At 38.7% G+C, this 16,106-nt stretch overlaps 2 protein-coding genes across 2 annotated transcripts; one reads left to right on the top strand and one right to left on the bottom strand.

Moving 5' to 3' along the window:
* The first annotated feature begins 2,105 nt into the window (after positions 1-2,105).
* rbp4 (retinol binding protein 4, plasma) lies at positions 2,106-4,726 on the top strand. Its single transcript, XM_026163087.2, has 6 exons — positions 2,106-2,289; positions 2,572-2,674; positions 2,785-2,921; positions 3,033-3,139; positions 3,691-3,903; positions 4,156-4,726. Exons 2-6 carry the CDS (start codon positions 2,573-2,575, stop codon positions 4,191-4,193), a joined length of 597 nt encoding a protein of 198 aa, XP_026018872.1. The 5' UTR covers positions 2,106-2,289; position 2,572; the 3' UTR covers positions 4,194-4,726.
* A 1,946-nt stretch (positions 4,727-6,672) lies between these two features.
* On the bottom strand, positions 6,673-15,641 carry cep55l (centrosomal protein 55 like). The gene is made up of 12 exons (XM_026163088.2): positions 15,512-15,641; positions 14,772-14,991; positions 14,547-14,654; positions 13,555-13,710; positions 10,009-10,062; positions 9,710-9,854; positions 9,195-9,340; positions 8,685-8,878; positions 8,276-8,399; positions 7,881-7,952; positions 7,436-7,561; positions 6,673-7,291 (listed from the first exon to the last, which is right to left on the bottom strand). Exons 2-12 carry the CDS (start codon positions 14,958-14,960, stop codon positions 7,079-7,081), a joined length of 1,527 nt encoding a protein of 508 aa, XP_026018873.1. The 5' UTR covers positions 14,961-14,991; positions 15,512-15,641; the 3' UTR covers positions 6,673-7,078.
* Positions 15,642-16,106: the final 465 nt, after the last annotated feature.

Genomic DNA, 16,106 nt, shown 5'->3' with positions numbered 1-16,106 from the left:
AGACCCTAATGATATCACACATAGATGATATTCTTAATGTAACACTAACTATTACCTTTTGTTAATGTCCACATATGGTAACATTACCAATAACAAATAAATCATGAACAGAATTTGTAGCAAAATCAGAATGATTTTATAAATAATGCAGACAGCCAATTTGTGTTGATAATTATTCATTCACTGTTTGACATCATTGTGTTTTTGGACCTTAAGCTTCACAGATGTGAACTTGTTTTACCTTGGTTACACAATGTGTCCTCTCCCCCCAACCCCCACGTGCACTATCCTTTATATATCCCAAAAGGTTGATTATGTACATCTGGACGTAGCGTTTTCAGTGGGAGAAATGTTTCGTCACTCATCCGAGTGACTTCTTCAGTCTCTGTGCTCAGTATCCTTTATACGCTTACATAGGTTCAAGCTTCAAGGTTCTTTATTTGTCACATGCATAGTTATACAAGTATAACACACGCTCCTCGACATGTGCAAAAATGGGGGGTGGGGGTGGGGGTGGTAGAGGAAGAACATTATATATATAGTATATACATTAGGTGAATGTGCAGTAGTAGCAGCAAGCAGGTGAATTCTGTACATATGTAGAGGAATAGAATAATAACAGAAAAGACAGCAATTAAAAAAAAGATACTATAAAATAATTATGAATGCCAGTATTTGGAACATAAGAAAGTTGTAAGCATTTTGCTAAATAGGTCGATTAATGATTAAAAACCACTGCACTTAATGGATCCTTGTGAATGATTGATCTGTTTGGATAAGATGAGATGAGATTTGCAAATTGCACTCCTAATCATTTAATCGTGATCAAATCTGTACAATGTATATCCAATACATCTTGACATTGTCAGTCCTACATTTTGGCCCTTAAGGGCACAGGTAGGGGTGGAATTTGATTGGATTATGTTACAAGGGGACATACTACTCTACCCAAATTCAATCGGCGCGTGTTCAGTGCTTTTGCCCTCTTCAAAGCTCCAAAGTTCAGATGGGGACTGTGGATGTAGCCATGAGGTGTTTTACTCAAGTTCCAATTTTATACAGGGATTTTTACTAACTTACTTTTCCATGAGAAAAAAGAAACTCGCTCTTACTTCAAGCACTACATTCCTATTCACCAGCACACAATAAATGTTTAACGCACAGACAAATCTGGCAGTGCAATGTATATAGCTTCTTGGCCAGCGTTCACAACTGTGAAATGTTACAGCACCTCTGGCCAAATTCCAGGAGCTATTATTTCTACTCAAGAGTGATTGCCCTGTTTTTCAGCTGGCCAGCTCTTTGGTTATGCAATCTGCAGATGTTTGGCTTCACTTTTGCTCTTCTTTATTCAGCTGAGCTCTCAGAAGACCGGTTTTACGATCTTAGTGAAAAACAACAGCATCGATGTATTTAAAAGAAAAAGCCCCAGCAGACGAAAAACAGACCTGTCTTAGAGAGTAGAGTAGGTATTTCTTTTTTATGCCAAAGTGTATTTTAACTGTGCAAACCTTTCAAAAAAACAAAATAATGCAAGCGTGAAACATTTGGGAAACATTGTTCATGCCTGATGGCAATCGAGCACGATCCACTTTCTTCAGCACAAGAACCGATCGATAAGCTTCTTTTGTGTTCAGCTATGATCGACAGCATTAAGCGCTCTGGATTTCATTGACATGGATTAATCCCAAAGGTTAAAATACATAAAGATCAGCTTCCATATATGTTGTGCTAACAGTTCCTATCATTATTGACCTCCGTTTGAAACTTCAGACTTTGCTTTTAGAAAAGACGTAATCACCTTTCTTTCGCATTGATTATTTTCTGCCGAGCGTGGACTCTGAGCTCCAGTTACACAAACACGGAGCTGGAAGATGAAAACAACTGATGCAATAACACAGATGCTGGTCAAAGGGTGTTTTATGATTTCTTTGGCAAATACAGAAAGAACCCTCCCCCCTCAAAAAAAGTTATACATGTAGATCCGATCTTTCTGGTTCTACCAGTCATTGCATTGATAAAAATAGGAATCCTTTAGCAATAAGTGAAAAAACAGATATTGTGGTGGAGATTGGGAGGGGTGGTCCACCAAATGTGCAGAACACATAAATCAATAGGAGTGGGGTCTGCGGTTATGTAAATGTTTGTCCAATGGAAGGCAAACTCGCTGTGGGGAAAGCAGGGGCGCTCTGGGTCTCCAGAAGTTATTATGTAATACTGGCCAGCTGTATTTAAGGCCAGTCCAGACTGAAAATCAGAGGATTTCTTTGGAGTCTTTGTGGTATCAAGGTACACACTCATATGGATTGTTTTTTGGGGGGTTTTGCTTTTACATTTTCAGTCAAATATTTAAAGATATATCATTTTTTCTGGTATTGGTTTTATTTTTTAAACACTATTGTAGCCCTGTGGAAGTACTTTTTGGAGTTTCATCACATTCTGCTCGTCTTGAGGACTTGCAGTGCAGTGTGCATGTCTGTATTTCTGTTGTTGTTCTCCATTATGCCTCCTTTTTTTCTCTAACTGTCTGTGGTCTGTGCCTTCTTTCTCTTCTTCTTTCCTCGGAGGTAGAATGCTTCGGTACGTTGTAGCCCTCTCTCTCCTGGCACTGTCCTGGGCACAGGACTGCCAGGTAGCCAACATCAACGTCATGCAGAATTTCGACAAAACTAGGGTGAGTTGAAAAATATTAACTACGTTGTTATTTAAAAAAAATGTTTTACATAATTTCTGAGTAGTACTATTCCACCGTGATTTTTCTTTAATGTGTTCTTCTATTCGTAGTATGCAGGGACATGGTATGCTGTAGGGAAGAAGGATCCAGAAGGCCTGTTCTTGCTTGATAACGTCGTAGCCCAGATAAATATTGAAGAAGATGGCAAAATGACTGCCACCGCCCAAGGCAGAGTCATCATCCTCAAGTAGGCTCTGTTCTGTGGAGCCTTTTGCTTTGAACGTGTGCAATTTGCAATATGAGATTTTTTTTGTCTCGCATTTTTTGTAATGACTTATTCTCTCTGTTTGACCTCTAGCAACTGGGAGATGTGTGCCCACATGTTTGCCACATTCGAGGAGACTGCTGACCCTGCAAAGTTTAAGATGAAGTATTGGGGAGCTGCATCCTACTTGCAGACAGGAAGTAAGTTATGAAGTGAAAAGCACCTTTAACTTTCATGTTGAATCAAATTTGTCTTTGTTCAGACTTTAAAAAGAAATCCTTTCAACAATGAACGACCAGACACTGTAATTGTTACTTGATAGTCACCACCAAGGGGGTTTTGACCTTAAGCCAACTGATAATATAACATAATTATCAACTGCTGCACTTAATTCGTGACCCCGGACACTGGAAAATGAATAGTGTTTTGTTGAGTTCAATTTTAACGTCAGGGGGTATGACTATGTATTTACTGTGTTATTAAAGAAAAAGGAGGTTAAGTAATAATTTTAGACACGGGATGCAATCACTAAAACATCAGTATCCACCACTGGATCAAACAGCTGTATTATTAATATTACTTTAATGTTTTTTTAAGTGAAAAAATATACATATATATATATATTTTTTTCTGTTATTTTGGCTTCATACTTTCTTTGTTGTTTTTTGTTTTTCTCAGTATGTAAGTTGAAAATTTGTAAATGAATGGTTTTGCAAAAGTAACCTCTCCTCCACACTCTCCGTGCTCTTAGATGATGACCACTGGGTTATTGACACTGACTATGACAACTACGCAGTCCACTACTCCTGCAGACTAGTGGACGCTGATGGCACTTGCCTAGATGGGTACTCCTTCATATTCTCTCGTCACTCAACTGGCCTAAGGCCAGAAGACCAGCCAGTTGTCCTCCAGAAGAAGACAGACCTCTGTCTGTTGGGTAAATACAGACGGGTTGCACACACCGGTGAGTTGACTATGCTTTGATTCTTTGATCTGTGGCTTTTATCAGTCCGTCATTCAATAGGGTAAAAGACCAAGTGAATAATTGACTAAATTAAAAGGTGAAAATTCTTGTGGTCAGTGTCTGCCCGGCCTATATTGCCAATATTTTCAGAAATATAGGAAAATAAAATGCTCAGTACTAACGCATGCAGGAGATAAAGATGTTTAAGCTACCATATAGTTAATAATGCTACTTATCTCCCTTGTGTTGCAGGCTTCTGTGAGAGTGGCACATCTCTTGACCCACAGTGACACTTTGCTGATCTTGGATTGAATCCCACTGCTTAGTCACCTCTTCTGTCTCCATCTCTATTATAAAAAAGCAGCACATTCTTCTTTAAAAATGAACCAAAATTGAACTATGAACAGCCACATTTATATAGCTGCAATCTCAAATTAAAAGGAAAGATGGTTGTTATTGTTCTCTTCCTATATTCCCTCATGAGTACCATTAAAACAAACAAACAATCAGAATGACAGAATTATGCAATCAGCCCTCTCTCAATGTGACAAACAATTATCTGTTAACCTGGATTTTTAGCAGTACTGCAGCTCTGGGTAAGAACCACTATGTTTATTATAAAGAAAACACTGGTTCAGTGTTCTAATGAATGCACAGTATCTTGTAGTCCTCGAGGAGATATTGTTTTTTAACTATACATACACAGATACACATTAGCTCATGTGCTATATATTTATAGGGTCATAAAAGAGCAGTTAAGTTGTTTCTTCTTCATATGACGTTTGCTTCTTGATCCAGTTTTTGAAATAAAACATTCATACCACTGTGGCTCACTTCATTCTTTATTGCCCTTTAAATATTTATCTACGTTCCTGGATCACAAATAATGAATTCGTGTCGTTGCTTTTGGATTCTGTCAGACAAAACACATCAAAAGTACAGCCAAGTAGAATTTTTTGCTTTTTTAAATCTTTTATAATTGCGCTACAAGAAAACAAAGCAAAAGGGGAAAAACACAATGGTACAAATTAAGCTTCTAGCTATGGCTTCTTATATGTTTGTTAAGCAACTAGCATGGAAAAGTGGGAAAATATATTTATAATTTACACATACTGCACATTCTGATCAGTGGTGAACATCAGTTTATTTAATATGATTTTTGTGGAAAACAAGAAAATGATGCTACCATCTTTTTTTTTTTTTTTTTTGTAAATGGGTACGAATTGCTAAATTAGTAAGCATGGGGTGTGAACTTCTTTATGCTTCTGCAAGTGAAGTTGCCATAAAAAGAAATAACACAAGAATCCCTGCTTTAGCCGATAAGCTTTGTGAACACTGTACATGCAAAATAGCAACATGCTAGCTGACATTTGCATAGGTTAAAGTTTGCCTGGAAAACAACTGATCTTGTTGTATAGATTGATATGAACCCCTCCAAAATATCAACAACTAAATAAAAGAAAGAAAAACTAAACAGGGGAAGATGTGCTGGGAAGAGATTTACATCTTTATTGCACATTTTTTGTACAGTACAGTACAGATCATGGCAAAACTACTTTGGTGTACATGATTGAAATAAATCAGGTTTAAAACGAAAAAAAAAACAAAAAAACAAAAAACAGGTAAACTTATTGATAAAAGTTGGACTCTTGGATCTTCTATGAGAGCTAGCCCAAATAAAAACAACCACATATAAGATGCACAGCAGTGTTTGTTTCATGTCAACTGGTCACACTGCCAAGGCTGCGAGAATAGACACCTTAACCTCTTTTTCCCCCTACCGGGAGGACCTTTGGTAATCCCTGCCTTGAATAGTTTAGTACAAGGAATTAACTCATGCAATCTAATTCCAGCTTTAAATGGCCGCAGGCTTGAAAAGTCAAGGTGGAGATGGAAGTGAGCTTCACTTGAACAGGAAAGAATACAGGGACAACCACCCACATGTGACTAGATAAGCTCCCGACTGCTGTACATTTTAAGTCTGGTTCAGTTCAGGCAAATAAAAACTTGGTCATGGTTTGGGATACTTTACACAGCTGTTTACACGTTAAACAGAGAAATGCTTTAGCAATTGCACAAACATCACTGACATAACCGAAAACACATGGCTAATTAGGTAACATAACACTTTCGCATAAAGCCAGGCAAAAAGAAACACGACTACTGCTGCCGATGATGATGGAGGGAAAAGAAGAGGAGTTTAGAAAGTGTGTGTTTAGCCGTTTCATCAGTGGAGTATATTAGACAGGCTTGTAAACTTTTATGCAAAATAACATAAACAATAGTCCCTCGATAGAAAGAAGGCCATTACAAAAGCAAAACATTGTCTGGTGATACACACTGAAGCAAAATAAAACTAAATCACTGAAAAGAGACAGTAGTTCACCAATTAAAAACAAAAACAAGAATAAATACTGTGACACACACACACACACACACACATTTACACACCAAAACAACACTGATTCACCAAGAGTTTAACAAACAGCAAAATCTAAACAGAGACCCCAGATGTAACTATATGGATGGAGTATTAAAGTTTTTTTTTTTTTTTTTAAAAACTGTAAATAAGAAGATGTTTGGTGATTTTCTAATGGCAAAAAGAGCTGAAGTACATGTTCGAGCGATTTGCATGTTAAGAGTATCCTGCAAATCCCTTCTATTTAAAAAAAAAAACGTATCTACACAAGCATTCAAGTATCGCACCTGTTTGGATATTGAATGAGAAAAAAAAAAAAAAAGTAAAAAAGCCAAAATACTGTTATAAAATAAATTTAAAAATCATTTTTTAATGGACACCGTAGACCCCATCATTCTTGGAAAATAATGCACAATATGTCCCATGATTTCTTACATAAATGAATATTTTATACATTTATGATAAATGATCATTAAGGCGGTATTTCTAACTTTGCGATAAAAGAACAGGATCGAATGCAAGTGGTCTCCAGTGACTTCAAGAAATATCTTATACTCTGTTATCAGTGCTATGTTTGTAGAGTCAGTGTCTAAAACTGCCTGTTCATTGTTTTATTTTACCTAGATTCAAAAACACAAATTTCCTGAATGAATCAGAAATCTTGTAGAGTGATCTTGTGTTTGTTTTTACCCCTTTGAGTAAGCGGAGGTCCGGACATGCACACTGAGAATCACTCATCTATGCTGATGTGTTAGCTTACGCAAAGCAGTAATCGATGTGAGTCAGCAGCTCCCTGTGACGACTGGTGGGATAAGGGGCCCGACACTTTGGGCACTCCAGGAAACTCTCGTCCAGGAGGTTGGTGACTTTAGATGGGGATGTAGGGCCAAGAGGGTTTTCAATAGTGAGACGCTCAAACTCGAGGCTATTATACGAGCTGGGCTCTGAAAAGCGAGCATTTGGCTGCTTCTGAAACACAAAACATGACAATACATTCATTTAGCAGAAGCCCTGGTGCTTTAATTGGATACAAAAATGGGACTGAAGTCTTGCATGCCAGTGTTCAACAAGAGCCATCACATTTCTTCCCCATTATTAAAGTCTAACACTTACAGCAGATTCCAGCTTTGCAATCTGATCACGGGCCTTGCGAAGTTCCTTCAGCACCTTATGTAACTGGTGCTGCATGCTCTGACGATCAATTTTTTCATTCTCAAAGTCCTTGGCAGAGAGTTGGATCTTAGGAGGGGCAGAAATAAACAGGAAGTAGAGACAAGTGGGAACGGTTTGGATTGCAACTCTTAAAAAACACAGCTCAAAACTGTTACAACTCCACATCACATACTACCCAGAAGGGCCGTGCTGACAGAATTTCCACTCATAAGTGGGTGGTGAACATTAAGGTTGTGCAATCAGTAATTACTGATCTCAGTTTTTTTGACTTCTCACAGTTCCTAGTGATTATATATTTGTTTTAATAAATCCAGCCACTCAATTACAAAACAAAGACTTCTATTAATAGGAACAATTTGGGTAACATATAAACACAGAGTGTTACCTGTTGCTCCAGTGCTGCAATTCTTCTCTGCTCTTCCTTCTGGCTCAGGACGGACTTCTGCAGCATATTTACCTGTGAAGCACATGATCAAGGCAAGGCAAACACACTTGTATAGCACCATTAAAGAGTAACACACATGCTATCATTCAGTTCTTTTCTTTTCAGATAACCCTGGAGCTGTATTTTATTTAAATATGCTGGTACATCTATTGTGCTCTTGCACTTTACTTATTAAATATAATTGCTAACGGATGAGGTCTTTCCATTTTATATGCAACCCTATAAATGCAGACTTTTTTATGCATTACAAATGTTTTGAAAGAAAAACTTTGATAAATAAGTAAATATTACTGAATACTGACTAAAGGATACAAATCACTGAATGGGAATCTCACCTGCAACAGAAGCTCAGCAGATCTCTTCTTCTCCTCCTCCAATCTGATATCCATAGTCTCCAGTTCCACCCTCATTCTGTCTGCACGCTCAGACGACACCTTTCTCTCCTCACAGACTGCATGTCTGGATGAATGGTTTATTTATTCCATAAAAGTATCAACAATATTCATATTTGTAGTACTTAGCAGCAGTTAAAGCCATTAACAGTCACTATGTGTGGATTCTTAAGGGCTCTTCAGTGTCACCCCTCTGTATTCAAGAACCTGGGCTTGTAAAGTACTTTGCATAAATTGCAAAGCCAGTTGGAATCCATAAATAAACCAACCAACTGTTTATTCAAAGGAAGTGTCCCATTTAACTTTTAGTTTGGCCACATCCGCTTTAGTTAGGTGCTAGGACTTTCTTTACCTGTTGCTAAGTCGCTCTGCCTGAAGATCCATCTTGGCCTCCTCCAGCTCTTTGCACTTGTCTTTGTACTTCCTCAGTAAGGACGACAGCTCGCTGCACTTGTCGTCGTACTTCTTCTGCAGTGCCAACATCTCCTCCTGAACCCTGGTGACCTGCTCCCGCTGAGAGTGCAGCTCAGCCTGAGCTTTCAAGGCCTACCAGGTGCAGACAAGCCAAATTGTAGGATATTTTATACATTTCGCCTTCTTCATTCTTTAAAGGAACGCTTTAGCTCAATTACAAAGACATCTGAATTCAAGAAATGCTTAGTGAAACTAGCCCAGTTGCTTTCTTTTAAATAGATGTGAATTTCAGTGAATTTGCACATTGTTTGATAGAGACTGAAAGTATTATCAGCATGAGCAGCACAAGCCACAACATGGAGAATATATAAAGAAAGGGGAGCAAGCTGGCAAAGTTGTTAATCAAAATGAGTAAATGGTGATTACATGAAATCTGTTTGGCATTTACCTGCTCCCGATGGACACCGAGCTCCTGTCTGGCTCTGGTAACCTGCTCTTTTTGGCTCTCCAGGTCTTTCTGCATCCCAGACACCAAGTGGTCATATTGGCTTTTCAGCTGAGATTCCTTTTCTGGATCTGCCAAGTTGGCAGGAGCTGAGACAAGAAGTGTTAGTAAGCAAATGAAGAAACATTATTTGCAGTGAAAATGTTAGGATTATCTTTGTGAAAGCTGTATGGAAAGCTCAATCCTGACCGCTACTGGATTTGAACACATTTTTATTCTGACATTATTACCCATTAAATCATTTTCTAATTCAAAGCCTGTTGTTGCATTTTATTTAACTTAAAAAACAAAAAGTACATTCATTTTCCTGGCTTGCCCCTTTCACTTTCCATGCCACATGTGTCTCAAAAAAAGCTGCTTGTTAGGCCAAAAGAAAGTTTTCCATTTACTGTATGATTGTTGTGAATAATAAAGGAATAGTGAGCAAAGCCAATTCAGTTCCCCCCCACACTTCCTACCCTCTGGACTGGCCTCTTGTTTGGTTTGTTGCTGCTTTGCCTGAGCCAGCTGCTGCTCCAGCTCTAAAGTACGGGCCAGGACAGACTGCACATAGGCCTCTCTCTGCTGGTCGTACACCAGCCACTGCTGGTTCTTCTCCAGAGCCTGGTAGGGAGAGAGGCACAGCCTACAATGACAAACTGCATCCTATACACGATATGTGAACTTTTCAGCTGCTCAAATTCATGAGCACATCATTCGGTAGCAGGATATACATGATACGGTTACAAATAGGTGAACATCATCTTGCTGGACTCACATCTTTCAGTTGATCTTGTATCATTACGAGGTTTGCAGCAGGTGCCTGTCCATTCTGAAAAGAGAAAACGTCTTTAGGTTCACTCGAGTTGGCATCAACACTTACATCTGATCTAGCCATCATAAAAATGTTAATACTTTCATTAAGAAAAGATTGGGTTGCATTTGTATTAGCAAATCCTAATGATAAAAGGTCTATCCAATATGCATCCGAGCTGTGGAGCTGCTGTCTGCACCTGTGCTTTCCTTTTACTATAATTGTTCTGGACATAGCAGAGTCTTAAAGCTGAATTTTTTTTTTAAAAAAGGGGGCTCAATTCAAGGCAGCCAAAGCTCTCGGAAAACAAAGAGACCCTGTCATTCCTCCAGCAATACAAGAACCAAATCACGTGATGATTGTAGCTTGTTTGTCTGTCCATTTGCCAGGAGATCACACAAAAACCGAAGACAATGAAACTTGGTGGAGAATTGCAGCGTGCAAAGGGAAAACAGAAGGAGGCACTCTCAGAGCATCCTCTGGTTTTATAGTACTGCAGGTCTGCTGAGTTGTATGTGCTGCATTTGTGTTATTCAGTTTATCCAGCTTCAAGGGCAAATACTCACACACTAAAAACTTCAGGTTATACAAGGTTGAGACAACAAAGGTGTAGCGGGTTTAGGTTTTTCCATCTTCTAAATGAGAATGAAAAGAAAAACACTATCGATAGTTATCAGCACAAGCACTGGTTTTAATAGACTATGAGAGACGAGGCTATCAAATCTGGTGCAAATTCTATTCATCGCTAGAGACACAGTCATCTCCCAATTCTGTCACCCTAACTCTGATGCCTACATGGCCGATCCCACCAGCAGATCCTATAAAACCTTCACAGAGATGTTGGAGTTTGCATCTAAATGATCATCTCTGTGCTAAAGCTCTGCGAGGAACGTGATGGATTTGAATGTGCAGCCCATAAACTATGCCCACTAACAACTTTTCCAAATTCAAGAAGAAGAGAAATAGGTGGCGTGGTCAGATTATATGTAGTAATTTAAAACCTGCTAAACGAAGTGGAGAGTATTGCTGTAAAAAAAACAAAAACAAAAACATAACCTTGAAGATATTAAGACATAAGATTTAAAAAAAAAAAAAAAAAAAAAACCCATAAAGCTCTGCATGAAAAGACTACAAAGGCAACAAGTACCAACTACTCCTCCCACATATCAAGTAACTCAAGTATTGCACTGTAATGCTTTCCAGCCTTGGACTCAAGTTAGACTTGAAACAGTATAAAAACAATCTAAGAGCATTTACATTCAACCAGCATTACAACTCTTCTTGCGACCTTCATGAGTAACAAAAAAAGGAAAAAAGAAGAAGAAAGAAATAAGAAATCTCTGGGCTTCTTGTAAAAAAAAGAAACAGAAAACTACTTTTGATTTTGAGTAATATTTGACCCACAATGGAGAGCAAGGAGATAAAAAAAATAAATTTTGTGATAGTGCTGTTTTGTACATCACTGAATAATGTTTTCTCTGTGTGTGTGTGTGTGTGTGTGTGTGTGTGTGTGTGTGTGTGTAACGGATTATGATTAAAACGGCAGGAGTTTGATAAAATATACTGCGGGTGAACTCCATTTAAAACACAGGCTGAATTGATTTTTACATTTGTAGTACTATGAGCAGGGCTTCAGCACCCCCATCTCTAGAAAGGTACTTTTGTCCATAAAGGGAGGTATGACATGACTGAGTCTTCCTCAAGTCCCTACTTGTGATTTTTGCCACCAAAGCCTCTTCAGAAGCCAAGAGGAATCCTGATGGGCAGCAGGACCAGCTGCACTCAAAGCATCAAAGGGCTACATTTAAGAGCCTACAGTGACAAGGGAAGTGGCACCTGCAGACCCACTGAAGGCTCTCACACTGCTGAATATGAATCATTTGATGCTTTAGTCAAAGTGCTATTTGAACAAAGATGCTATTTTGTCTTTCATGACACTATTGTAACGGCTGTGATGCTACCAGGGGTGTTAATAGTTGGCAAAGAAGACAAAGGGAAAAACATTTTCATTATAAGCAACGTGTAATGTGAGACTTTCATTAAAACAAATTATTAAATCTGCTGCAGCTAATGTCAGATGATGAAGAATATAATTGGAGGTCACACAGTGCCACCTAATGGACAAATAAACAGCTGCACTTGGATTTTCAAACAAACTTCATCTCATGAAGTAGTTATTGAAGAAAAATAAATAAATAAAAGAAGAGAAAAAGCTCCTGGTGAAATGTGAGGGAAAAAAATGAAAATGAAAGTCTAAGGTGCATCAACCTCAGATCAAAACAAAAGCCTTATCATGAGCAAATATTACACATATTTTACTTTTAGTCAGCCTCCAGTTTTGTAACACAAGTCAAGCAACAGCTAAAGCTGAATTTAATTTGACCAGATTGTTACAAAACAAAAGAAATAGCTCTACTGCATCAGCACTATAGATACAGAAGAAGGGAAAAAAATAAATCAGAGGAGGATATTAGAATGGGAGGCAGAGGACAGAAAGCTGTTGCAGGATTTAATCCGAGACCAGGGGGAAAATTTGCTGTCAGAGGAAGGGATATAACTACTCAAGCAACTCTGTTCCTTTGCGATTTCTGCCAAAAAGAGGGCGCAACTTTTTCCTCAAGTTTTTCTCTTTTTCTTCACACTCAAATAAAATGATTTGTGCTAGCCCAGGCGTACTCATAAATGCAGTCACGGTAAAAAAGAAAGTGCATGTTGGGTTTTACAAATTAAGACAATTAAAAAAAAAGTCAGGTTCTTTTCAAGTTCTACATTTTTAAAAAGCCTCAGATAAAAAAAACAAGATGTGATTTACACCGTGTATTTTTTTAACAAAAAGGAAGCCAAACTGTAGAAACACTGTGTGGGAAAAACTGAATAGAACTTGCGATTGAGTAGCTTGTAAAACCACATTTAACAGCAAAAGATTGAAGTAATTGCTTTCTGCATAACTTTATCAGTCTCTTACATCATTGTATCTGAACTTTATGTGATTTCAACACACTGATTCCTTTCTTTCTTAGCTATTCTGTTGCAGATTTGGGACTATTGTTCTTCTGCGTAAGCCAATTTAGGCCAAGCTTTAACTGTCAGACAGATGGTCAATTCGATCACTGCAAAGCGCCCAGGCTCTGTGACTACAAAACAAGCCCAAATCATCACTCCTCTATCACCATGCTTGACAGCTGATACGAGGAGTTGGTGCTGATACGTTTGGTTTTCACCAAATGTGGCGCTGTGCATTTGGTCTTGTCCCTCCAAAGTCTTGTTATTTGCTCAGATCTAATTTTGCAAAACTAAATTGTGGTTTTTTTTAACAGCTTCTCTGAGCATTGCAAAGACTTACCTTAGGGGACAGTGGTATGCACTTATCAGTGTAATAAAACGAATACCACTGTAGTAATAGATATAAAAAACAACTAGAGTAGAGTACAGATTAGTAGGCAACTGGCCGTTTGTAAAATGAGACACTGACCCTGGCTAATAAAATCAGAGGTTATAATATCAACCTACCGCCACCTGAGTTTCCAGAGTCTGACATCGGGCAGAAACAGTGACCAGCTTGTTTTTCAGATTCTCCGTCTCTTGTGACAAACTCTGGAACAACGTGTCTCTCTGCTCTGCTTCTTTCCTCCGCTGCTCCAGCTGGGCTTGCAGCGACGCCACCACCTGAAATGCACACAAAACAACACGAAGCAAACAACAACTTGACTAGCCTCCAAAACAACCTGTAGCCAAAACAACACAATTCTCTTCAAGCAGGGATGGTTTGTGTTTTCCAGGCAATTATCCCCTTCACACAACTAACATAGCACAGCTGGCTGATCCACACAGCAGCTCCAATTTCTTTCTTTCTTTTATTGGTGCATTTCTTAATGAAGGTTAACAACCGCAAGGCAAATGTGATTAATGTCTGGGTTACATAAAATATTGATATTCTATTTGTCAGAGTGTGTCATTTCCATGTTTCCAGCTAGCCCAAATTTTAAACTCCAACAAAACTTCAAAAATAGACAAGAGCAAAGTCTACAGCATAGCAGTAACTTGTTTTGAATGTTAATCCACGCAAAAAGACCCACTGCAGACAGATAGCTTATGAGTCAAGTGAACAGCTCATAACACCATGTGTTAGTATGCCGTTTCTGTTAGTCGTCAAAACTTCACTTTGCTGAGCTGCTGTCAAGATGAGATAGAAGCCATTTCCCCCCAACTGTTTTTGTGGCAGCTTACTGGAATTCTAGTACAGTTTTTTTCCTCTCTCTTTTTGACAGTTGTCTGCTGCTAGCAATACATATGCCACCAATACAATGCCACGAATGCAACATATCTTGAAAAGTCGAGTACTTTCAAAGATACAGCTGCAAGTCTATCTTGTCACTCTGAGCAGAAAAGTGTCCAACTATCTGACCACGTTCACAGAGGACTTCTTGATGGATAGAGCTATAAGAGTCGACTGTATATGTGATTTTTAACTGTGTATTTCTGTAGAGAGGTGTTGTGTGTACCTCTCCTCCTTTAGCTGACAGCTGCTGTCTCAGAGTTTCCAGCTCCTGCTCTTTCACCAGCAACTGCTGGTTGTTCCTCTCTCTCAAGGTCTCAAGGGAAAGAATCCTCTGAAACAACCAATATTATACACACACACACACACACACACATATATATATATATAAAAAACAAGGAAGTGCTACAGGTGCTTAATGTTACTGAGAAAGCCAAGATTTCCTTTTTACCTCCAGCAGCTTGCTTTTGTCCGCATCAGGCGGTTTGATGTGCCGTTTGGCCAGGTCATCAATCTTTTTTCTCAGGTGAACATTTTCTTTCTTGACTTTTTCCAGCTCTGCCTCAGCCTTGGAGCCAGAGCTGCTGGATTTGAAACCCAACTTGGCAACTATGGTCTCTTTGGCACTTTTAGATGTCATGGCTGCTTCTGTTGTTACTAAGTGCAGTGCTCTGGGAAGAAAAGTAAAGTGACTGTGCTGGTGTTGAATCCACCAGAAGGTACGCAGTTTAATTTCAATCAAAGAATTTCGTGCAAGCACTCCAAGTGAAGAGCAGCTCAAAACACACCCTCAGCTAAGAACACAGCGAAATGAAAAACAGAGACAGAAGTGGAACTGACTATTAATAATACATTTTACAAAAGCAAGTTGAGTCAAAATCGACACACCCGTCGTGCTTTCAATGAACATCAAAATTTCCTACATTTTTTTTTCCAAATTTCATTTATTGAAATAGGTTTAATTCCTCACATTTACCTTACATAGTGCCAGGAAAAGAAAATCCTTTCATGCTAATTAAACATGAGAAAAATAAAATAAAAACATGACAGCTCTACCAATTCTCGTGCGCGTGTCAATGGTAGCTAGCAAACACAAATTAACGTAATATTATTTTTTCTGTCGTACATGTAGTGTTGAAAACAAACGCTATAGGCATGCACACACAACCAAAGAAAATATTTAATACTTACAAAGAGAACACGGAGACGGAAGTTATCCACTAAATATCGTCTGTTTTGTGGCGAGACCGTTTTAAAACGACACTTTCGTTTCCTGAAGTTTGAATTGGAGCGCGTTGACGTCACACCCGTGACGTGAGCCGCGGTGCGCATGCTTATGTAGCCTTGGATATCCCGGATAGTGAAGTGTTGGGCGGTTCAACGGGGGGCAAAATAATCTCTGTAAAGGTAATTTGAAACGCTATTTATTTAATGTCATGCATTTACATACTAGAACCCTCAGAAGTCTAACCAGTTTGGAAGTAGAGTCATAGTTTATTTATTTAGCTTTTTAGCCAACGGCTCCTCGTTTCGTTAGCCCGGGCTGTCTGCTGCACTTTATCAAACGAACAGACAGATTAGCGCTAGTTTGGCTTGTTGAACCTGCATGTCAGAAACAACAGGCTCTTGCCTTTACAATATACGAAATATTTAAAGGCCATTTTATTGAAAGCTCCGAGACTTATGATTTCTCAGTGGTTGATACTGAAGTAACATTGGAAATCTATTCGGATCAGATACTGTATATGAACAGTTATCTGAATACATCTTTTTTAAAACCTCCACT

Source organism: Astatotilapia calliptera, chromosome 8, assembly GCF_964374335.1.
Source record: "Astatotilapia calliptera chromosome 8, fAstCal68.1, whole genome shotgun sequence".
Taxonomy (NCBI): Eukaryota; Metazoa; Chordata; class Actinopteri; order Cichliformes; family Cichlidae; genus Astatotilapia; species Astatotilapia calliptera.
Note: the sequence above shows the minus strand (reverse complement) of the source record. Positions and strands in the feature narration are given on the sequence as shown.

What these genes read in the sequence shown, in the direction of transcription:
- rbp4 (XM_026163087.2), top strand. Translation starts at nt 2,573, where the DNA reads ATGCTTCGGTACGTTGTAGCCCTCTCTCTCCTGGCACTGTCCTGGGCA. An exon ending in AGAATTTCGACAAAACTAGG is followed by an intron (nt 2,675 to 2,784) that starts GTGAGTTGAAAA and finishes TTCTATTCGTAG; the next exon opens with TATGCAGGGACATGGTATGC. An exon ending in ATCCTACTTGCAGACAGGAA is followed by an intron (nt 3,140 to 3,690) that starts GTAAGTTATGAA and finishes CCGTGCTCTTAG; the next exon opens with ATGATGACCACTGGGTTATT.
- cep55l (XM_026163088.2), bottom strand. Translation starts at nt 14,960, where the DNA reads ATGACATCTAAAAGTGCCAAAGAGACCATAGTTGCCAAGTTGGGTTTC. An exon ending in TCGGTGTCCATCGGGAGCAG is followed by an intron (nt 8,879 to 9,194) that starts GTAAATGCCAAA and finishes TGCACCTGGTAG; the next exon opens with GCCTTGAAAGCTCAGGCTGA. An exon ending in TTGCAAAGCTGGAATCTGCT is followed by an intron (nt 7,292 to 7,435) that starts GTAAGTGTTAGA and finishes TTTGTGTTTCAG; the next exon opens with AAGCAGCCAAATGCTCGCTT.